Source organism: Pezoporus flaviventris, unplaced genomic scaffold (assembly GCF_033815535.1).
Source record: "Pezoporus flaviventris isolate CSIRO_AGI_PZ_B2104156 unplaced genomic scaffold, CSIRO_AGI_Pfla_v1 ptg000005l, whole genome shotgun sequence".
Classification (NCBI taxonomy): Eukaryota; Metazoa; Chordata; class Aves; order Psittaciformes; family Psittacidae; genus Pezoporus; species Pezoporus flaviventris.
In genome coordinates this window covers 4,997,829-5,016,406 of record NW_026892553.1, presented here as the reverse complement: position 1 = coordinate 5,016,406, position 18,578 = coordinate 4,997,829, and the positions used below count along the sequence as shown (strand labels likewise).

The 18,578-nt window shown below is 42.4% G+C and overlaps 2 protein-coding genes and 1 non-coding gene across 5 annotated transcripts; 1 reads left to right on the top strand and 2 right to left on the bottom strand.

The window, feature by feature from the left end:
- Positions 1 to 3,128: 3,128 nt before the first annotated feature.
- Positions 3,129 to 14,869, bottom strand: MAGT1 (magnesium transporter 1). Of its 3 annotated transcripts, XM_061445751.1 has the most exons (10): positions 14,712 to 14,869; positions 13,206 to 13,375; positions 12,228 to 12,345; positions 11,232 to 11,372; positions 10,624 to 10,764; positions 9,956 to 10,045; positions 8,153 to 8,216; positions 6,103 to 6,177; positions 5,549 to 5,639; positions 3,129 to 4,630 (listed from the first exon to the last, which is right to left on the bottom strand). In XM_061445751.1, exons 1-10 carry the CDS (start codon positions 14,820 to 14,822, stop codon positions 4,615 to 4,617), a joined length of 1,017 nt encoding a protein of 338 aa, XP_061301735.1. In that variant the 5' UTR covers positions 14,823 to 14,869; the 3' UTR covers positions 3,129 to 4,614. The 3 variants fall into 3 exon arrangements, with proteins under 3 accessions (XP_061301735.1, XP_061301737.1, XP_061301736.1); XM_061445753.1 differs by lacking the exons at positions 3,129 to 4,630; positions 5,549 to 5,639 and having other exon boundaries at positions 6,176 to 6,196; positions 8,127 to 8,216; XM_061445752.1 differs by lacking the exons at positions 3,129 to 4,630; positions 5,549 to 5,639; positions 6,103 to 6,177 and adding an exon at positions 7,267 to 7,424 and having other exon boundaries at positions 8,127 to 8,216.
- A 656-nt stretch (positions 14,870 to 15,525) lies between these two features.
- TRNAL-CAA (transfer RNA leucine (anticodon CAA)) lies at positions 15,526 to 15,642 on the bottom strand. Its single transcript has 2 exons — positions 15,605 to 15,642; positions 15,526 to 15,571 (listed from the first exon to the last, which is right to left on the bottom strand). It is a non-coding gene; the product is annotated as a tRNA-Leu (tRNA).
- A 200-nt stretch (positions 15,643 to 15,842) lies between these two features.
- LOC133265340 (cytochrome c oxidase subunit 7B, mitochondrial) lies at positions 15,843 to 18,190 on the top strand. The gene is made up of 3 exons (XM_061445750.1): positions 15,843 to 16,001; positions 17,313 to 17,437; positions 17,991 to 18,190. The coding sequence occupies exons 1-3, from the start codon at positions 15,965 to 15,967 to the stop codon at positions 18,063 to 18,065; spliced, it is 237 nt and encodes a 78-aa protein (XP_061301734.1). The 5' UTR covers positions 15,843 to 15,964; the 3' UTR covers positions 18,066 to 18,190.
- Positions 18,191 to 18,578: the final 388 nt, after the last annotated feature.

Genomic DNA, 18,578 nt, shown 5'->3' with positions numbered 1-18,578 from the left:
ACCCAACAGCGGATTTACTAACAGCTTTGTTAACAAAGGCTCTCACCCGGTCTGTGCTACAGTTTAAGGGATGTAGTCTGCTTATGGACCAATATCCTACTGATTCAGAATAACTACATATATGCATTTATTACTCTATGGTATTTTTTCTTTTACTATTTCCTGGAGAGATGGAAGAAAGTATTTGGAAGCGATTTAACAAACCAGATTTAACTGCCTCCAATTCAAAACTTGTATCTAAAGTTCCACATGAAAACCAAATCCCACTGGGAGAAAAGGTCAAGATGAAGCAAGACTGAAAGTGCTTCCATTTCCCAACAGTTACTCCAGAAGACAAAACTTGACACTATTGTGAGGTGATCAAAAACCAGATTGTAGCAGCACACCAAAATCTGCATGTACACCTGGAAGAACGAGGATTCAGGGCTTCGTTTGCAGGACAAACCAAGGGCCACTGTAGAGTCCCATCACACTGATTATTTTTTCTCCCCATAATGACAGTAATTGGTTTTCTTAAGTAGATATTAGCCTACTTTTAAGAATAATGGCTGAAAGACACGCACAGTTATCAACTGACAAGAGAATATTTTAATAACTGTACGTGCTCCTGACCTAGAAATACAAACTACATATACGTCTTTTTCACGTTATTATCTGTGATAAAAGTGGCACCATTAATCCAGAACAATAAACCACTGTGCTTAAATTCATTTTATGGGCATGGTCAAGATCCAAGCTTTGAAATGGAATAGATTATGTGCAGTGAAAGTCATTCTCTATTCGTCAGAGAAAAAGCAATATAGAAAATGAAAATACGTAACTGCTTACTCAAGAGCCCGGGCTTGTTCTTTGTTCTGCTGTTAACTCTAGTCCCCTTGATGAAGTTCAAAGTGCTGGTGTGGAATGAGTTGAGCAGCGGTCTGAATCTGATAATTAAACCTTTTCAGCATGAGAAAGCAGTAAACATCAAGGTCCAATACAGAAACAAAGCACCAGCACTTTTCTATCTCCTTTGTGAGTATTAATTTCTCAAAGCAGACGAAAGCACGTCAAATTTTACCTTCTTGTAAGAACCTGTTTTCAGCATAAGTGATTTTCTGTTATAGACTGAATAGCTTCTCAAACAGACTATCAGAAACCATTGCAATTAACCATAAAGGAATGCTACAGACTGTTTGTTTCTCCTGACGAGGTTTGGCTAGAAGATGCCAGGATCTGGCATAATCTGATGCCACGAGCAGCATATCCAAACAATCATCAGCAAAGCAAGCACCTGATTTTCTTTGGATGTTCTCAATGTTTAGAAGTTGAGCAATTGACTTGTTTCAATACTTCTAAAACTTCTGCTTTGGTTTGTCAGGAATACAGGCTAAGAACAATCACTGTTACACTTGCTTTTACACATTTTTAACAGGGCTCAGAATACGCCTTGCTGGACATTTAGTGAGATATCCAATAGCTGTGACCATAAAAGCACCTACATTTTTTTCCTAAAGCCACTATCTCATCTTATTTGCCAGACACTGTTGGTTTTAACTTGTTCTTACCCTCCTATCTGAATGCATATGTTAATCACATAGTTGCACATGTACACTCAACCACACAGACGTCACCAGCCATGGGATTAATGAAGGTTACTTGCACAAGCACCAATCCAGGACTCAGCAGTTCTGCCCCTGAGGAGCACGTGCTTACAAAGCATCTCTGTTAAAAGCTTAAGGGCAGGAATGACTATGAAGCACCACTGTCAAGCAGCACACTCCGTGCTGAACACTAGAACGGTTTGAAGACAGGAGCTTCCAGTGAATTGCAGATAACACAAACCATTACCTCGATCAATCCAATTAGATTTACTATCTTGCCCCGTGCTTAGCTCATCAGAAAACTCCCTCAATTATTTCTAGCTATTCCAAAGTAGTTTTTAAATACACCACAGCCCCTTCTCAAAGGCAGAAAAAGCAGCAATCTTTGAGATCAGCCACATTAACAAAACCACACAGTCCGTTTCCAGCTACAGAACGCCCATTTCCTCTCATGATTATAAAAAGTGGTCTCTAAAGGTAAGCTTTTATGGTACTTCTGAGCTGTTTAATGACTCACTTTCTAAAGAAGATGGCCTCATCAAACTCCTGGGGTTTTTTTAGCATCCCAGTTCTCAAATGCATTGCCTCTTCCACCTTTGTTCTACTGGCCCAGAACTGTATTACACTAACTAGTTAGCGAGATGCACACGCCAATGGTCCCAAAGCATCACTTTGGGCACTGATTATAGCTGGCCATTACCTCTCAACTGCAGCACAAGTCAAACCTCTCTAGAACTGCATCATTTCTAAATCTGCTACAGGTCCTTGACAGCACTCAATCTTCTTTTGCTCCACTACCACTTGTTCCCCTCGCCATGCACTGCAGTTTCAGCCTAGAGAGCAGAAAAAACTGTTGGAAAAAGCAAGCATTATTGTCATTTCATGTATCAGTGTGGAAGAAGGAGGAAAAGTCAGAACTCTCAACATCCCTACCCCCTTCAGTGGAAGGCCAATATGTTTCCACCATCCACCAGTGTGATGTTTAGAGTCCATAGGTGATCAGATGCTTTTTAGGATAGAAAGAAAAATATGCACCATCTCAGAAAAATCAGAAGCAACTCTGAAAGTTTAAATAAAACCCATTATTTTAGAATGAGATTGTAAAGCCACCTTCACCTGCACTGCTAATGACTGAAGTACAACCAAGTTAAAAGTTTATCGGAAGCATTGTACCATTAGGGCAGGAAAATAAGCAGGAGATGCAGCAACACAGAGTTATTCTGGTCAAATCTGTGGTGCTACCTAGATTCCACCTGCAGACACACTATTAGTTGACATGTCTAGGACTCCAGGAAGCCAAGATTTTCACCTCAGGGCAGCTGTCAAAGCAAGTAAAAACCATGCAATTTTTATGCTGCAAGTTGTCAATACTAGAGATCTTCTCACGTAGCCATTTCCTGAATAAACATACATATATGCTAACAATCCAGTCCACTTCAGATTATTTACTATATACAGACAGTCTTAACAACACATTGAAGCAATAATGGAATAAAATAAGTTGATTTGGTTCATGTTGAAGTTCAAAAGACACAGGAGCATGGATTAGACTAAAAAATTTTATTGAAACTTATCCAAAATGCAGCCAGGCACACAATTTCTCCACCCCACTAAGGCCTGCCATTCTGTATGGCACAGAAAAATGCATCTCAACAAGTTGAAACATCACACAACTACACTAGTGAAGGCACTTGAGATGTGTGTTAATTCAGCAAAACTGCGTAAGAATAACATTCTACTTTGAATGATCTAGTCCTTCCCCAGATCCAATCTAAAGCACCCAAATTCTGTAACCCCTTCAGAGAGGGGAGAGGCAGAAGCAGAAGATAAAGGTCTCATCATATTTTCCTCTGACTAGTGAACTCCAAGGCCACCACAGCCTGCGGAAGGAAGTATTACTGATCAGGTTGTAAGATTTCCTGTAGTACAAGTGCTGAACTGCACAACAGTTTGGGCTGAGGCACTATGTCTTCCACTCAAGACTCCTTAAGGCAAAGTACTTTTGTGAGATGAGAGAACAAAAGGAGAGAGCAAAAAGCACATACAATTGACTGTAAGGCAAACAAATCTGTCTGGGAGTAACAGTATTTACCGTGGGATTAGATATCTCTGCCCACTCCCACATCCTCTCCAAGGATAAAATCTCAGAGGAGATAAATGGAGGATGCAAGAACTTAGACGGTGACCAAAAATCTGATACCTCCTGGCTTGCCAGGGCTCTGAGCAGGAACTTGAGAGACAGTTGGCAACTTTTAACTCAGGCTACAGAGTTAGCTGCCTTTGGAGGTCTGGGTTGTATTTTTAAGTGTGAATGGTGCCCAGTATATTTTCTCTTGGCTCAGAGCCAACGTTTGCAACCAAAATGTTGCAGTTTCAGCATCTGGCAAAGAAAGTTTCTAATGAATAATTGCATTAACTCAGTTCTGGCTGCTGAAAATTCTCTCCGCGAATCAGAATCTGTGAAACAACCTCTTGCCTCATACAGCAGATAAGTACTCTTCTCAAAAATGAGATACAGCTCTAGGATATGCACATTCCACATGGGAATCTGGAGTATGCACCAAGGGTTGCACACAGACCAAAGGAAAAGACTTCCAGGTACATGAAGATGTTTTCTCAGCCATGAAAAAGCGTAACAGAGACACTATGTCACCTGCTATGCACTAACAGGAAATGAAGTCATAAGGGAAAAAGAAACATATGGAGATCAAGTCACCCAATAGAATTTAAAGTACTGTTTCTAGTTAGTCTATGAAAATGTAGTTCTAAGCATTAAGTTCTGAATTTCACTAGAAGCAGAGTTGTTTAAGAAGATGTAAAGCTTATGAAAAGAGATTGCATCTTAACACTCTGTGTCCTTCAGAGCAAATTGCTTGTTACATGTAAGGCACTGCATGTCTTTGGTTCAGTGTTGAACTATCTCATTCAGTATAAAGAGAGGTAGCACGAACCATACGTATTTAGCTCTTCCATTCCATTACATGACGTTTCAGAGTTGCCACCTTTCTGATGTTACAGCTTCTGGAATCCTTTAACTCATTAGGAAACTGCAGGAACAAAGTAACAAACATTCTCATGAATAAGAAATTAGTAAGACACACAAGATGTGCAACATTCCACTTAGCTTTCATATATACCAAGAAAACCAGAATGAGAAACTGGGCCTGATGCCACTATGAGATAAGCAGCTGTGGAGAAGTTGTTTAAAAGCATCTTCTAGTAACTCAAAAGCAAAGACAACTAAATCTTATCAACAACAAAGTTAGCAGAAGTACGTAAGACCATTGAACAGACCAGAATAAAAGCTGACCAGTTATTAAACAGGGAATAAGTTCAGCTCTCTCCTGGTCTTGAGAAAAGTCTTTATGAAATAACAAGTTTTATTATTTAGATATTTGTAAATAAGAACTGACTTCTCATAGAAAGGGGATAAAGTTGCCATTGGGATTAGCCTTCCAGACAAAGCAAACTCTGCAGAAGCCGAGATGTGACATGGTTTAGTGGTAGCCTTGACAGTCCCAGGGTAACAGTTGGACTAGATATTAAAGGTCTTTTCCAACCTAGCTGATTCTCTGATTCTATGGTTAGGAGCTGATCCCTCAACGTGTATTTATTTCTTCAAAATGCATAAAACCTAATAAAACCACAGAAGATATCTGTACCATTCATATATATATATTAAACAGTCAATTAATAGTGTTAGACTCCTTACAGACAAAATCCCAAAATGGATGCAGTTTTAAAGCATCAGCCATCCTCCTCGTTCTTACAAATAAAGATTAATAATCAAAAGTATAAACATGGAGGAAAAGTAGAGTGGGGGAAATACTTTTTTTCAGTATAAATTGGCTCAGATGTCACTATGAAAATAGAAATATTTCATAGTATGTAATGGCATGAAAAGGAAACTCCTGTGATCTTTAATGCACAGGAGAACAATGACTGAAGCAGCAGAAGAGACGTACCTGTATGGGTAGCCATGGTACTTAGATCTGAAGACAGAGAGCAACCAGCTGAAGAACACCACCACCAAGCCAATACCAGCAATACACATAACTGCAAAAGATGCAGAACAGGATTCATTTATTGTGTCAGCTGTCCTGAAAACACCACAGCAACTGGGGTTTTCAAAAGCATTCTGTAATAGTTACAGGTTTGGCCAGACGAGACCTCCATTAAAGTCACTGAGAACAAGTAAATGAATACTCATTTTCTTTCAAATTCCTATTGTAAATCAATTTTATACTATTGCTGTAAGAGAAAGTAAGACCCTTCTCTTCCTCACTAGAAAAATGCTGCAAAGCATCTTTATACCTCCCCATCTCCCAGAAAGGCTTTGAGTTTATCCCGCAGTGTGCTAAGCAACTCCAAATGCCGCTGAAGAGCAAAGCGATTCACCTCTGCTTAGAGCTGGGAAATGTACAAAAACCCACAATGCAAAAGCATTACTATTAAACAGGGTATCAAAAATCTTCACTGAATATGCCTCCTCTTTGAGAGAAAAGTGTCCATAACTTACTTTTTCTTTTCCCCACATCCATGTCAGAAGTAGCCGCTTCATGAAGGAAGACCATTCCTAGGGTAACACCACCATCTATGAACGCTGTTTAAGGCTAAATCATCAAAATAAATAGACTCAACATAATACACTCATTCCAAATCTCATAAATTCAGCTCTCACATCATACTAAGAGATTAAAACTCACTGGAAAAATTAAAGACTTCCCCCAGAGCAGCAACTGAGAGGGGAAGCAACTGAAAAGCATTCATCAGGACAACTTTTAAGGGAAAATATACACAAAGACTAAAATATAAACTGGAAGGTGTAGCAGACCTTGACACAAAATTAAAACCACACATGCGTTATCTCAGCTTGTAATGAAACAGAATTCCTTCCCTGAGAGCTCAGTCCACTCATACTGCTGTTCTGCTTCACTGGAAATTCCCCAAAATTCAACTTCTGCATTTTGCTCAGCTAACAGAATGAATAAATGCATGCAGTATTTAAGCTTCATATATTTCAAGCAGCAATATTTCAGTCTTAGAACTGAACAATTAAAACAAAAATAAAGCTTGTACAGTTAAGGAAGCACAATTGGCAGACATTGTCTGACAGGTATTTGCAGAGAAGGAATCCCAGAAAAGCAGTGGATCCAGTGGAACAAAAGACATAACTTGTAAAGATTTCATTCCATTTCCATACAGATGCTCAGGATTGATTCTCCTTCTGAAATGAGAACCATTTATATTTGACTGCAGTGGGACCATTAAGAAACCTTTCCACTTCAGATGTAGTCTGCCTTCAGCACAAGAGAAAAGTGACTGCAACTTCCAGGAACCTGGCCAACCTCTACCATTTTAAATGCCTTCAGCGATGGGTAGATTGGCTCCATTATGTGATGGATTGCAATCACACAAATTAACAGCAAGTTTCTAGGCTGAATTTGACTGAGTGCATCAGAATTAGAAAAAGACCAGAAGTTCCCCTCAAAATGGATGTTTTAAGTTAAAAAAAAAAAAATTGATAATGAAGATACAGCAAGAGAGTAAAGTTCTTTTATCATCAGCATATTTAAACATCAATTGCTTACTTTATATTACAGAAATCCTAAGCATCACTTGCTGAAATTGGGATTTTCCATAGATAAAACAAGAGAACAAGATAAAACAAGAGTCACTCTGTTAAAGAGCACTTGTTGCAACCAAAGGGACTTGTTAATTATTGTCAAGCAGTGAAGAGGCCTGGTAGTTTGGGTGAAGTTTTGAAACGATGTGCCAACAGTAAGTCTGCTGCTCTGTGTGCCTGTGTACTGCAAAATGTGACCACTTGGGACTGTGCAGCTGCAAGAAAAAAACATTAAATAACATTTAAAAATCCTGAATACAAGATAGAAGAATGCACAGGCTGACACAGGTGATGGGACAAGAAAAGCCTGAGTCAGAGATGAGTCAACTTACAGGTGATGGATCAAAAACACACATGTGGGAACAGAAGAAAAGAACACTGAATTTTAGAGTGTTCTTATGACTCCAAGGAAACATTTTTATACAAAGGAGAAAGGCAAAAGCTCTCAACCTGCAATTTTCCACTTGCTTTTCTTGATGGCATAACACTGGCATGGAAAAAACCCTGAACTGTTAGCATCAATGAGTGGCAAGATTAAAGAAAAGAAAGTAAGCAAAGAAATAAAAGAAGAAAGATCAGTAACAGAGGAAGGAATTCAACACCAAAGCAAGAACTAAGTAAGTGAGATTGGAAAGGTAAGAGACATGCACAGAGAACTGGGGCTATCCTGAAGAATCTTATGATTCCAGAGATCCACATCTTTAACCCTGTATTCAGTACAGTCATTAAGCACAGAACAAAGTGATGAGAAAGCAGGAAACACTTTTCTATTCAACTTAAAGATCACTGGCATAGAAAAAGTATAGCTGTCAACTCAGCAAGCTTCTGCATCAGTATCAGGTGACAGCTTCAAGCTTTGACAAAGCACACTCATAGAGAAGGCAGCAGCATAAGCTAACAGAAAACTCATCACCAACCACGTGCTTCTCAGCAGGAAGGATACTAAACAGAAGAACAATGTGTGTTTCTGCCACAAATTGGGCTTGGCTGCTTCCATGGATATAGCTCTGTAAGAGACAAAGAGTAACTGAATTTAGAAAAGACTGGAGTCGACTCTGACATGATTAACAACAGCTACAGAGCTTGGAACTGGGTGCTGCACTGTCTCTGGAGATGAACAGAAGTTGGAACATGAACAATTTTATCTGTTGACCATTGATTTGGGGGCATGTGTCAGCATCAAAAAACCTTCTGCTATTAACAGGCACAATCAGCCCAAAGTACCATTCAGATTGTAAGGGCAAGTGTAACTACAATCCACATGGCCCAGATCCCCTGTTCAGCAGAGCAAAATGCCATAATCACACCCTCCTGCACCCACTATGATCCAAGTCTGATCCATTCCCTGACTTGGATTCTTAGGTTACATATGTTGCTCCTCAGCTTAGGGTCATTCTATTCAATCTGTATGCAAACCCTACTTACTTGGCTCCAAGTATTTGAAACCTTTTTCATGGCATACCATGAAAAGAACATCACTAGCAATAGCATTCCTCAGTCTCAGAAAGGCTTAGGAATTACGTAAACAGAAGAAATAAAAGGAAGCATTTGAAGAAAACATTTAAAACAGAGACCTAGCACTCAGTAAGCAGGTTTGGTTTTATTCACATTAACAGCTCACTAACCAGCTGGGTTAACAGAAAATTTGCAATTTGTGGAAGAATACCATTTTTGAATCCCTGAGAAGCAGATCCACGTTTTATGGAATACAGAGGTCCTGACCCACCTAATTGGGCACGAAAGGACATTTCACCAAATTAATTCCCTTCTGAGTGAAATCCATGAGAAAAGCCAGGATGTGATGTTGAAGCACCTTGACAGATGCAATGCTCTCGATACATTCTGACTGGTTTTACAGTGTTTCACATTCTTCATTATATACAGATCAGTATATTCCAAGTGATGTTAAAATTATTTCTCCCAAGAATGAGATTTCATAAGACTAAGGTCACTAGACATTCATTTACCTCAAGACTCTCAAAGAAAGATGTTATATATGGATGTCATTAGATGGGGTATGGGCTAAAGAGGCCAGATTAAACATGAAATTGCCTCAGCAGTAGGGCAGTTTAGCATACAAGACTCAAACAACTTTATTTTGCTGTCAGCAATTTAGAACTATCATGTCTCTTCATCGCTAGAGATCAATATATGGACAAGACAGAGGAAGGCAGATGTCTCAGGTAAATAAATGGTGAAAAGAAAACATGGGAACAAATAGGAATGGTTAAAAGATACATAGGAGGTCAGAGAAATGGAAGAGATCAGGTAATTTAAAAATGACCTACCCTCAGAACCTAAGCCAAAAAAGCTCATTATGCTTCCTCCAAAACATATCTTTGCCTTTGGAGAGACAGAGAACAACAGGAAATGCTTACCTTAGGTTGTAAAGCAAGGGGGGAAACTCCTGCATCCAAACAACTTGTTAGTAAATACTATTGGCTACTCTGTATTCTGTCCTCTTTACTCTACAGCATTACTTTAGTACCTTCTTAGCTTTCTGTGATTACTGGAATAATCAAAGTTTCCACACACCTCTCTTTTACAGGTATACAGGAGGAGAAGACAGATCCTCTCTGAACTAATCAGCACATCTCTGCTTTGCCCTGCTCACTGCAGCAGAGGTTAACCTCATTGACTTAGAGACAAACGCAGCCAAGAACAGGATTTGCACTCTGACTTCCCTGTTTTTAGCCTCATCCTGTAGAAATACAACAGAAATGTGGAAAAGGAAATGAAGACTCACCATTTGCCCTGTATGAGGATTCTTATGAGCATAGGGTGGGCCTCTGATGTGGTTCCACATCTGACCTGATGTCATGGCTAACACAAAGCACTGAAAAGGAAAGAAGAAATACTCAGAAATAGTCAGAGTTGGAAAGGACCTTCAGATCATCCAGTTCCAACCCCCCTGCCATGGGCAGGGACACCTCACACTAAACCAGGTCACCCAAGGCTCTGTCCAACCTGGCCTTGAACACTGCCAGGGAAGGAGCATTCACAACCTCCCTGGGCAACCCATTCCAGTGCCTCATCACCCTCACAGTAAGGAACTTCTTCCTTATATCCAATCTAAACTTCCCCTGTTTAAGTTTTAACCCATTACCCCCGGATTTATTATAATTATTATTTGGTGTCTTTACCCAATCTCTTTTCATTTCATACCAAAACACACTGGAATACAATCTTAGGCTAAGCATTGTCCTGCCTTTTATTTGTGTAAAATGCATCCAATCAAGTATTAACTGGGCTGGAAAGATCGAGATCAAATAATATTAAACTACCAAAAAGTAAAACAAAACACACCTCATTTTTCTCTACCAAGTTTAGGCATCTTTAAATACAAAAGCTTTTTAAGACCTGAATTGCTACAAAACTAATGCAAACAGGCAGCCAGGGGTTACAATTACTCACCAAAGCAACAAATGCCCAGCCAGTTTTGTTGTACAGAAAATCCAGGTTGCTTCCACGCAAATACACAAGACCACTGATGACAGCCAGCAGCAGTCCTAACATCAGCGGCCCGGCATAGTTTGGTGGCCTTATCACACGAATCTGAAGTGAAAATAAGGTAAATTATGTTCCCTTATTGAGATTATACATTATATCCACACTTCTGCTAACAAAATATCTCCATACCAACACACACATAATAGCAATAGATAATGTCTGAATTGGGAAGTAAGTAATGTTTCCTCCCCTGTCACTGTAACTTCAGTTTCATACACCTTTACCTATTTAATAATTTAAAGACAGTTTTGGTAACAGAAGAACAGAAAAGGGAGAAGGAAGATGAGTTTTACCATCATATCTAATAAAGAATTATACAAATATTAGAATGCAGAATGTAAGGAAACTTAAAGATGCAGTCATGTGCCCAAAACTAGATTTTGTAGACAAGAACTTTTTAGAGTACCCAAGAGTAAATTGTTAGCCACAGTCATGGACATATTTCATAGCTGGAATTGCATAGCAAAGGAGTGCTGCAGAGGTGGTGATGGTGAAAGGCTGTACATACTTACATTGACATCAGTTCTGTCAGCCACCCAGCGAGCGAGCTGCTCAGCTGCAAAGCCCCGCACCTGAAGTTCATACGTGTCACCCCGTTTCGGCTTCCCTTTAGCAGGGAAGTTAATGAAGGTTGGAGCAGAGTTCATGTTTAGCTGTAGTTAGAAAATTCACAGAAGCTGCAGCACCACGAAAGGTCTCTTTAGTAACACAATTCTATCCCATTTATATCCTGCAACATCGTCACTAAATCAACCTGCAAAAGTAACTATTCAATAAACAGATTTCACTGACAATGACTTAAAAAAAGAATAAGGGCAGCACACACTAGCATTCCTGTATTGCTTGACAGTAATCAATACATTCCTGCTGTTTCCCTTTCGTGATCCATGCTGCCTTCTTTTAGCTCAGTCACTAGCTGTTCTAGATGTCTTAGAAATAAATTGTTACTTCTGAATAGGCGATTTTGTATTTTAAAACACAATTGAGTGTACTTTCTAAAAGCAATTGACATTTCCTTGGTAGTACTCAGATCTATAGCTACTGATCAAAAGATTCAGACCAGTTAAGAGGAGATTATAACAGGTAAAAGTAGTTGCTTACAAAATACAGGTCTGGGTTTTCCCAACACTGCTTTTCCCATAGCATTTCAGGTTTTTTAACCTGTTTCTTCTCTAAACGCTACTTGTGGGAAAGAAATCTGCACAATAGGAATATGCACAATAATCTATAAAGGCCATAGCTCGATGAATGAATTTTTGATATAACACTTTGAGAAAATTGAACAAGAAGAAGAAGACATCCCTCTCCACTTCTCCAGTCCCAAAGCTTCCATTTAATAAAGTATCATTCCCTAAATTGTGTAGGTTTTAAATAGGATTAATAATCCCTTAAAAACAAGAGTTAAGGTTTGCAAAACTATAAGGAACTTTAATGAATTAATGTGATCTACGACTACAATTTAATAACTCTGGTTACATAGTGTCAATAGAAGAGCAAGATGACATTACCATCTGAAACACATCTGAGCCTTCATCAAAATCTACCATGGCAAAGAAAATCTTATTGGTAAATGCACTGGAATATCGCCAGGAGTTTGCCAGAATCTGGTATTCCTCATCAGCTTGCCTGTAAAACACACCAAGTGAGAGGCTGCGTCATATGTTTGTTCACAGCACAAGTTGTAAAGCAGCTGAGGGAGCTGTAGCCACCCACCCCATTCCCGGGTGCATCACACAGGCCCTTAGATTCCCTTTCTAGTGGTAAAGAAAAGGTTTAAGGCCAGAGACTCGTCTAACAATAAAGTGAAGCATTTGCCACCACTGATTTTTTAAATGCAAGAGCAAGTTTCTGTTGAGACCACGAACACAAGCAGCGGTAATTTCTAACTGAAATGGAACCCAGCAGCTCATCATTTGCTAGTCCACAGAACACCGAAATGAGCAGAGATGTGCCCTCTTCTCCAGCTCAGAGGATGGGAAACCAACTAATATCAACTGATTAGGTAAAAAAGTAATCTTTTACAGACCTCTGCCACCTCCAGATTAACACATGAAAGCCATAATAGGGTTATTTACAATTTTACTATGCTGGATCCTTAAATAAGTGCAAATCAACATCTTCATTAAGAGCAACTTTCAGGCTGCGTGGCCAGCAGTAATCCTACAAGCATTTCTCCAGCAGCTCATATCAGAGAAGTTGTTTTCACCCTCCCTTTCCTCCTCCAGAAGCCTATCAGTGTGAATATTGTTTCTGCAAAGCAACAATTATTTTAGGAAGGAGATAACTAATTCACAACTATGTTGCTTTCTCACATACACATTACTCATATATTCCCACACACTGGATTGCAAAGATAGCCCTACCATAAATATCTAGTGTAGTATATTCCTCCCATGTACATGAAAGTTTTATCCTACACTTCAATTGATTCTGCCAAAGCATAAGATGATTTCAAGCTCTAACGTAGGACTAAATGGAGCCCATACTTGCACACAACACACTGTCTGTGAGGCTGGAGAGCAGTGAACATCACAATCACCGAGTAATTTCTGGGTGGTGCCTTCACAAAGCGTCGAAATTTGTCTCCATTCATGCGGATAACGGATCTTTTACTGGCCCATTCCATCAGCTGGTTCACTTTTTCTGATAACACCATCTGAAAGCAAAGGCAGAGAAACACTGCTGGGTTCTGTTGGGCTGGGGGGGGGGGGGGGGGGTATAGTCTCATAGTACAACTTGAAGGTTTTTAGATCGACATAACAAACATCTGCATTGGATTTCATAAGAGCACCAACCCCAGGATGTGATGCTTCATTCATTCCTGAAGGCATTTATAGATCTTTGTGGCAGTCACGTTAATATAGAATCATAGAACAGTTAGGGTTGGAAAGGACCTTAAGATCATCCAGTTCCAATCCCCCTGCTGTGGGCAGGGACACCTTACGCTAAATCATAACACCCAAGGCTCTGTCCAACCCGGCCTTGAACACTGCCAGGGATGGAGCATTCACAACTTCCCTGGGCAACCCATTCCAGTGCCTCACCACCCTCGCAGTAAAGAACTTCTTCCTTATATCCAATCTAAACTTCCCCTGTTTCAGTTTTAACTTACTCTAACCACTTGCTAACACATGCAGGTCCAGCTCTTTGCCTTTAAGCACTCAGTATCACACATAAGGACTGTCAGCTCACTAGTACTTGCTCATGTTGTTCTTTCAGAGGTACAAACTGCCCAGATCACTCCACAGTATTGATTTGGTACTGAGCATCACGCTCTGATTCAGCTTTCAAAAGCTGGTGGCAACGGGATCACTGTTATCATATAACAAACATATGCACCGGAGATGGAAGCACTCTGGGAGCAAGCTCAACATTTAATTTCCGGCACTGCTGGAAAAACCTGGCTTCAGTACACATTTGAACTCAGCAGTGCTTAACACTAAGCTCGTCTTTAACAATGAGCCAACACCGTACAAACAAGTATTAGGTAAGTGAGAATCCTCTAAATGTTATACTCACAAACTACTTCCCTAGCTCTTAATAACACCCTTCTTCAGGTAAATACCAAACTACTCGTCTTTCCCTGACAACCGACACAAGTATATATATGGGGCCCTTTTCCAACCCTTGGAGTCAGGTGCGTGGCAATAAGGGGCACCTTTGCGATCACAATCACGGACCGCCGCTACCACCGCGGGTGTCAGTCCCCCGGCGCCCTCCACGCGGCGGGAAGGAGACGCTCCTCCAGTGCCTCTTACAAGGCCAGGTCTGCAGCTAACGGCACTCGACAACCAACAGCGCCTTAGAACCGCACGGGTCCAAGAGCCACCGGCTCCGCACGGCCTCCACCCGCGGGCTCCCCTCAGCGTCTGCTCGGAGCCGCCGCGCCCCAGGCCGGACTCAGGGCCTGCCCCAGACCGCCCCAGGCCGGAGCCCGCCGCAGACCGGCCCGCCCCGGTGCGAGCAGCGCCCGCTGCCCGGCGGTACCTCACCTCCTTCCGCTTCTGCCCGGCGGCTTGCGGCCCGCCCCAGCACAGCAGCAGCGCCAGCGCCAACACCGGCAGCGCCGCCATGACCGCCCCGCTCGACCGCTCCGCGCCCATTGGCGGGCACCGGCAGCGCGGCCCCGCCCGTACACTTCCTATTGGCTGAGGTGCCGGCCTCCGATTCGTTGAGCCTGCGAGCAGCGCGGGTTGCTGCTAGCCCATAGGAGGGAGGCAAGATGGAACCGCTTGATTGGCGGAGCGAGCAGGGAGGGCGGCGGCTGCCAGTGAGGAGCTCCCCTCTGTGCCCGCCTCCACGTTGCGCCGCGCGTTAAGAGCCCGGCGGGCTTCCCTCGGTGCCTGCGGCTGTTGGAGCGCTGCAGCGCGGCCGCAGCGTGCTGGGGCTGCCAGGGGTACCCCGGGAAGGGAGGAGGGCTGCAGCGCTGCGGGGAAACGCAGCAGCTCCCCCAGAGGTGTACGCTTGCTGAGTGTTACACCAGTATGTTGTTGGGCCGCGCGTTAAAACGATTGTTAAAACGCTGAGCGCGCTTGGGAAATTAGCCGGGTTTATGGGCTTTAAATCGGCACAGAAAAACGCGGTCGTAGAATCATGGAATCAACTAGGTTGGAAATCGCCTTTAAGAACATCGAGACTATGCTGCCGCTTTGTTTCTCTATTCGGGCGCACTGTGGGAATGGTTTCTGGAGCCGCGCGCCTCGCTGCAGGTTCTGTTTGTGCTAAAATGTCCGATTTCGGCAATTTCGTCTTTTTTATGAGTTTAAATTCACAGACAGAAGGGAATAAAGAGAAAAAAAAAAGTGGTGTCAGAAGTGGGATTCGAACCCACGCCTCCATACGGAGACCAGAATACCCAATCCCGCTATGGGAAGGCTTACACCGCCTTGAGTCTGGCGCCTTAGACCACTCGGCCATCCTGACACTGCGATAGCAGGCGCTGCCGGGAGGCTCTTAGTGCTTTCCTCATGGCCGCCGCTCCCCTCCCCAGCCCGTCGGGGGAAGCGCTTCCGAGCCTGTAACCCGGAGAGAAGGCGAGAACCGCCCGCTCCTCCGGGCTCCCGAGCTCCCCTCCTCAGCCGTCGCGGGGAGGCGCCGTCCCCGCCGGCACCGCGCGGCCCCGTTACCCACAGGGCTCCGCTGGCGGCGCGACCCAGCGGCCACTTCCGGCGCGACCATTTTGTTTTTCACCGCTCGCCAAGGGTACCTGCTCCCGGCCGCCGCGGCTCCTGCCCCGCTCCTCACCATGTTCCCCGTGGCTCGGGCTGCCCTCAACCTCACCGGTAAGGCAGGAGGAGGACTGGAGCCCTGGGGGTGTTTAGCGGGAGGTTTCGTCGGGGGGGATCTGAGGATTGCCCCTCGATTGTGACGGTCGTGAGAGCGCCGTCCGTGCCTACTGCTCATTGTTTGCTCTCTTTCTGCCTCTTTTATCCCCTCATTGCTTTCATTTGAGCTGACCTGGGGTTGCCTTCTTCGGCGCTTTTCCTCTTTCATAGCTGCTAAAGGCACAGCGAGGGCTGGTAGCCTGAGGTGACAAGGTGTAGTCAGGGACCGGCCCTTAGACTTCAAGGGTAAAGTCACCTCTTCAGGGACAGATTCCCCAGTGCTTAACCCAAATCTGGTTCTGGTTCATGATGTGCTTAGTTCGCACCTAAAATAAACCTCCTCAGCAGTGTTTCTCTTATTAGGTAGTTAAACTTCTTTTTTTTCCCGTTAAATATCCTACCTTGTTCAGCATCACAGAGCATGATGGGTATTGCCATCATCTTACCTAGTCCAGTTGGGTAACTGTGAACCACTGACCCGAAACTGAAGATTGTGTTTTGTGATGTCTCTTTATGCACAGATCACTGTCTCAGATAATGCAGCACAAAACTGCTAAACAGACTTTGTGTGTTGAAGCTGGTGGTTTGATTCTTCATTGTTTTCTCCTTGATAAGTGTACCTTTTATAATGTACATCATACCCTCTCTGACCTGCAGATATCCTCCTCTATTGTTCTATATTACTTAACCATACTACCTGTATATTCACTGTAACACATATGTATATTAACTATATTACTGAACTTATTAAGTTCCATCATTATTGCTGCTTCTTTCTTCATTTCCCTTCAAAAATCATGGAGGAATGAGAAAGGTCCGTATCTCCACAACCCTTAACTCCTTACTTTGATGGTGAGCTTCATCCTGAAGATGCTTATGTTAGGTACACATGTTGACAATATAGATAGGTACATACAGAAGTCTGAAACTTTTAAGTGCTCAGCAAACAAATACGTATTCATTCTTAAAAGCGTACTTGCATTTCCACCCTGAGGGCCCAAAGAAAGCATATAAATGGAAAAAGTAACTTAGAGGATTCAGAGAGAACTTTCCAGAGAGAAACTGGGACAGATGAAACACAATGCAAGGCTTTCTGTATATCCTGTGGTTTGGAATCATTCCAAAGCTCCAAGTCCAAAAGATTCATTTGTTTTTCAGCTTAAAGTTTTTCAATGCTTCCACTTGCCTCTGGTGGTGGGAGATGAGGAATGTGAATGGCTTGGATGTGTATTTTAGTTGATTCCTGTGTTTCTCTTCAACATTCATTAGCTCGAGGCATTCGGCAGACTGCAGTCAGACAAGCTCATCGCAAACGTGAGCCTGACTTCCACGACAAACACGGAAACCTGGTGCTCATTGGTGGAGCCGTTGTTTTTACTGCTGTCTGGGGATACGTGAGTGCCCTTTTTCACCACTCTGTTGTGGTTGCTCCTGTAAACTTGGAAGCAGTTGTCTTTCAGAAGGGCTTACTTGTTTGAAATAACTTACATGGTCAGAATTTAGGAGTTTTTTATGTAAGTTAATAGTTAATATTTTAATGTGGTAGAGATGAAAGTTGTGTTAGTTCCTATTTTGATTTTGAGATGTTTCATGAATGTCTGTGTCAGTCTATTGCTTGCTTTTAAACCACAGTAGAAACACAAGTGTTCTCCATTTAACTTGGGATTTCTAAGCTACACAGGTAGAGCTTTTGTCAGAAAAACCCTAGATGAAAATAATCGTATGGTGATGGGGGTTTACGTCCCAGATTTTGTTTTGAAGCTAGACATTCTTAAATAAAAACTGAATTATTTAAGTATTACTCAATATAAATATATTCCACTTGCTTTATTAGAAGATGTCATGTTCTAATACAAGAAATCTATGCTGAAAACAATAGAAACAGCCCTCTATCAGAAGGTTTCTTTGATTTCAAAGTTAATAATCCTGGTTTTTATCCTCCTGCAGGTGCTTACACAGCTTGACATTGAGTGGGGCTTCTCCCCTGTGGGTAGAGTCACTCCAAAAGAATGGAGGCAGTAATAAACTCTGCATGTAATGAACTGCTCTAAACTTTCACTGAAGAAACAATCACGTAATGGTATTTGTTCTCTGATTACCACTTGTGCAGGGGCATTCCTGGTTTAATAAACATACCTAGAAACCTGCCTGGCTCTTGAGTTTCTGCTGTGCTCTGTGTGTGCTGAAACATAACAGTGTAAAAACTCAGTATAGTTCAATCATGACTTAGGTAGCTCCAGTTGTTCCTGTGAAGGTCACTGGTGGATAACAGACAAGGCCCCCTATAGGGGGCCTATAGGGATGCTGGAGAGGGCCTCTTCATTAGAGACTGTAGTGATAGGACAAGGGGTAACGGGTTAAAACTTAAACAGGGGAAGCTTAGATTGGATATAAGGAGGAAGTTCTTTACTGTGAGGGTGGTGAGGCACTGGAATGGGTTGTCCAGGGAGGTTGTGAATGCTCCATCCCTGGCAGTGTTCAAGGCCAGGTTGGACGAGGCCTTGGGTGATTATGGTTTAGTGTGAGGTGTCCCTG

What these genes read in the sequence shown, in the direction of transcription:
- MAGT1 (XM_061445751.1), bottom strand. Translation starts at nt 14,822, where the DNA reads ATGGGCGCGGAGCGGTCGAGCGGGGCGGTCATGGCGGCGCTGCCGGTG. An exon ending in CCGGGCAGAAGCGGAAGGAG is followed by an intron (nt 13,376 to 14,711) that starts GTGAGGTACCGC and finishes CTTTGCTTTCAG; the next exon opens with ATGGTGTTATCAGAAAAAGT. An exon ending in GGATGTGGGGAAAAGAAAAA is followed by an intron (nt 5,640 to 6,102) that starts GTAAGTTATGGA and finishes CATCTTTTGCAG; the next exon opens with TTATGTGTATTGCTGGTATT.
- LOC133265340 (XM_061445750.1), top strand. Translation starts at nt 15,965, where the DNA reads ATGTTCCCCGTGGCTCGGGCTGCCCTCAACCTCACCG. An exon ending in GGCTGCCCTCAACCTCACCG is followed by an intron (nt 16,002 to 17,312) that starts GTAAGGCAGGAG and finishes AACATTCATTAG; the next exon opens with CTCGAGGCATTCGGCAGACT. An exon ending in TTACTGCTGTCTGGGGATAC is followed by an intron (nt 17,438 to 17,990) that starts GTGAGTGCCCTT and finishes ATCCTCCTGCAG; the next exon opens with GTGCTTACACAGCTTGACAT.